This window comes from Trichoderma asperellum, chromosome 7, assembly GCF_020647865.1.
Source record: "Trichoderma asperellum chromosome 7, complete sequence".
NCBI lineage: Eukaryota > Fungi > Ascomycota > Sordariomycetes > Hypocreales > Hypocreaceae > Trichoderma > Trichoderma asperellum.
Genome location: NC_089421.1, coordinates 3,845,265 through 3,848,813, shown reverse-complemented (window position 1 = coordinate 3,848,813; position 3,549 = coordinate 3,845,265). Strand labels below are relative to the sequence as shown.

The following is a 3,549-nucleotide window of genomic DNA, read 5'->3' as shown; positions in this document are numbered from 1 at the left end:
AGTGAGACCATATTTGCTGAGACAGATTAAGCAAGCCCCAAACGGCTAGGGTTAAAATGAAAAGCTGCTAGAGAGAGAAGGGTCTTTAGGGGCGTCTTTCAGGTTCATGGTACCCAGAAGTTTCTGGTGTCTCATCGCTAGATGCTTCTACCTAGTAGGTGCGGCGCTCTATTGTATGTTGTCACTCTCAGAAGCTACAGGATTTTCAACCATGGTGTATCAAACCACCTGATTTGCGGTAAAGCTAATGACTAGTCTATTTGTGTGTATGAAGCACCAATTGGTAATTAACTCACATTTGCGTCGGCTTGGCTGCAGTAGATTAAACTTGGATACTGGAGCTGCAGAGATCTAAAACAGGAAGTGCAAACTTCTAATGAAGATAAGACCCTAAGACCCTCCCTTTGTTATCAATAATAGAGGGCTCAAGGGTGCTAGCAAGCCAGTTATAACGGGATTCTACCTATCAAGTACTGAGTAAGGGTGACTTCTACAATTGTAGCAGAAATAAGATAGTAGTACTGCAAAATTTGCAAATTAAAATGTTAGCAGGAGAAAGAGTTTAGTTACTCTATAAAGGAATAGTACTAAAGCAGCTTCCGGAGTGATTATGCCGAGGCGGTGAATATAACGGAGTGATAGTGACGCCGAAGTCCACTTATTTGGCTTGGCACATCACCTATTTGTCTTCAACACATTGACTTAGTATATTGCTTCTTGGTTTGGTTCCTGGGGAGTGTACTAGATATAACAGCAGCTGTAAGCGCTAGCCTTGGCACTTTTGACTTATCTTGACTTGGAAGTTAAAATGTACAAAGATTATTTATTACTGCCGTTTTAGCCGAGCAAGGTATTATTGTAGTTGTAGATATCTACTAGAGCAAGCCTATTGCTGTTACCTGAAGTAGTATAAATAACAGCATCGCCACCAACTGTTATACAAAGAAGAAGTTATCCCTTTTGCACATCAACAAACTTCACTACAGCTACTAAGCCCATTCAAAGTTTTCTCCAAACTACCCAACCGCCAAAATGAGTCTGATCCGGTCCTATATCCCTTTCCTTGGCCTTATTGCCATGGGAACATTTGCCACAGCTTTGCAAATCAACATTTACTCCGACCACAACTGCCAAAACTTCATTGGATCGTTTTTTCCGGGAGCTTGTGATGCTTTGCCCCAGCCTAATGGAGGCATTGGTAGCTGGCTTATTGTTTGCCAGAACAACTTCGATGATAACTGCGAGTCCATTACCTTCTACAACAGCAATGGAGGTGGTTGTGCCGAAGAGCACGCTGTCAGCGCCCTCGGCTGCAGCTGCAACTCTGATCCTACATCTAACGATAACCGCCGATGCCAGAGCACGGTTGGTTTGGGAGCTCATTTCTGGGGTGAGCGTGGTGAATAAGCCGTAAGCACCCCATTTCTCGACATCGACACTGAATACACTAACGCTTCTAACTAGCCAACCCAAACCAATCTATAGCTCTCACATACGAGCCAGAGGAAGCGCCTCGCAAATAAGGATTACTTGACCAAAACCACTTTTACAGTGTAATTGTCAATTAATACAAGTGGCCACTTTTTGTAACAGCCTTGGTATTTAAGTACTAGCTTTTTCTTTCGGAGCTTTCCTTACTCTTCATTAAGATAATTAAATCTATTTATGATTAGCCAAGGGATAGTTATACTATTACTGTGAAACTAGATCTGTTTGAAAATATTACGTATAAGACCGCTGGCTACAGAGGCCGGCTGGCAGCTGCATTGGATGCGAAGCAGTCCTCGAAGATCTGTTCATACACCCTAACGTGCTGGTCGATAGAAGTAGGGTTAGTAGATGGCTTTTGTAATTGGAGGACGTCAATAGCACGGTAGACGACTGTTTGTAATATTGGCTGTTGTGGTATGGCCATAGGAAAAGTTTTAAAGGAGGGCCAGGGCAAAAGGTTGGCGAAAATGTTGTCGCTATTACTAGGGCTTGGTGGTAGAAAAGGCTCATCCAAAGTATCTCTTATATTGCCGAAATCTGAGGATATTATATATCGACCGCTTATCTGGACGCTGTTCTCCTGGCCGCTACTCTTCAGGCTGCTGCTCTCTCCTGGCTGCTGCTGAACTTGTCATTGTCGTTGGCAGTATCGCCGAGATCGGGCAACTTCCAGACTTGTTTTTGATCAATCGCAGCACCTTCGTTGTCTTTATAAGATAGTGTTAGCCAAGAGCTCTCTATAGCTAGGGTTATATATATAGCTATAGCTATTTACTCATATAAGCAATAATTACTAACTATTTATTATCTATTATTAAAAGTATAAATAGGTAAATAAAGGCACCTGAGGAAACAGTTATAGTGTTGTTATCAAGGGTTTGTGCTTGTTGTTCTATAAGACAAACGTAAGGCGTGTAGGTAGCTTCTTCTACAGTATTTAGCAGCTTGTTGTCCTTTGTAATATCTGTTGTTATAACTTTAAGTAATTAGGCTCAAGGTAGAGCCTTAAAGTTAGACTCTGACCTGGTATTAACTGCCGATGTCGGGTGGGGGGAGGGTTGTCCGAAAGATTGTCCGAAAGATTGTCCGGAGGATTGTCCGAGGCTGACTGACAAAACATATACTATAAGTAATTCTATAGATTAGAGTATCTACATGGGGTATATTGAAATATAAAGATTAATAAATTAATATTTATATATTTTTTAATATTATATTACAGTCCGGGTCTTGCAAGAAAAGTAATAGAGGATCAAGTGGGGCTAGGTGTGTTTTTATTGCTGAGTAGCTGCTAGGTATTACTAAAAGACTACCCGTTGGTTTTACTTTTAGTAACTAACTTTTCGGCTTTGCCTTAAAGTTAGGCCTAAAATTCATAAATTACCCTAAAAATCAAGTTACTTTATTTAATAAAGGAAATGTATTTAATTTAAAGTTACTTTTTTTTTAATTAATATATTAATACTTATTTTTTATTATAATAAAATTATTTTTAATTACTTTTTATAAATATTGTATTTTTTTAAATTCCTTAAGTATTTTTAAAATCTTCTTTTAATAGCCCTTTAGGGTTATTTTTAACAGCATTTTTATTACTAGCAGCATTAGTAATAAAGGCAGCAAATTAAAAAACTTATTCTTACTGCTAATATTACTAGTAAAGTTAAAAATTATATTTTATATACTTTTTTATATTTCTTTTTATATAAGCTTATTTTAATTATAATTTTTATTATTAAACAAGCTTATTATAATATTTATTAAATTATTTATTTTAATACTTTAAAAATACTTTAATATTTACTTAAAAATATATAGCCTTATAAAGGCATACTATTACAACCTAAACCCCATGTCTATATATTAGTAGCCTAGAGGTATATACTTAAGGATTAACTAAAGACCGACAGACTAATTAAAGAAAGATTACAGTTTATAGGCTCCTTTATTAAATTACTTCTATAAGCTATTATAAGCCTATGTATTATAATTTAACTATAATCTAAATAAAATAACTTACTATATAAAACTATTTATTATATTTATTAAATATAGCAT

General features: G+C 36.7%; 1 protein-coding gene across 1 annotated transcript; it reads left to right on the top strand.

The window, feature by feature from the left end:
• Positions 1–1,032: 1,032 nt before the first annotated feature.
• On the top strand, positions 1,033–1,523 carry TrAFT101_011961 (uncharacterized protein; the record flags this gene model as incomplete). Its single annotated transcript, XM_024906412.2, has 2 exons — positions 1,033–1,399; positions 1,465–1,523. The coding sequence occupies 2 exons, from the start codon at positions 1,033–1,035 to the stop codon at positions 1,521–1,523; spliced, it is 426 nt and encodes a 141-aa protein (XP_024754566.2).
• Between the last annotated feature and the right edge of the window lie 2,026 nt (positions 1,524–3,549).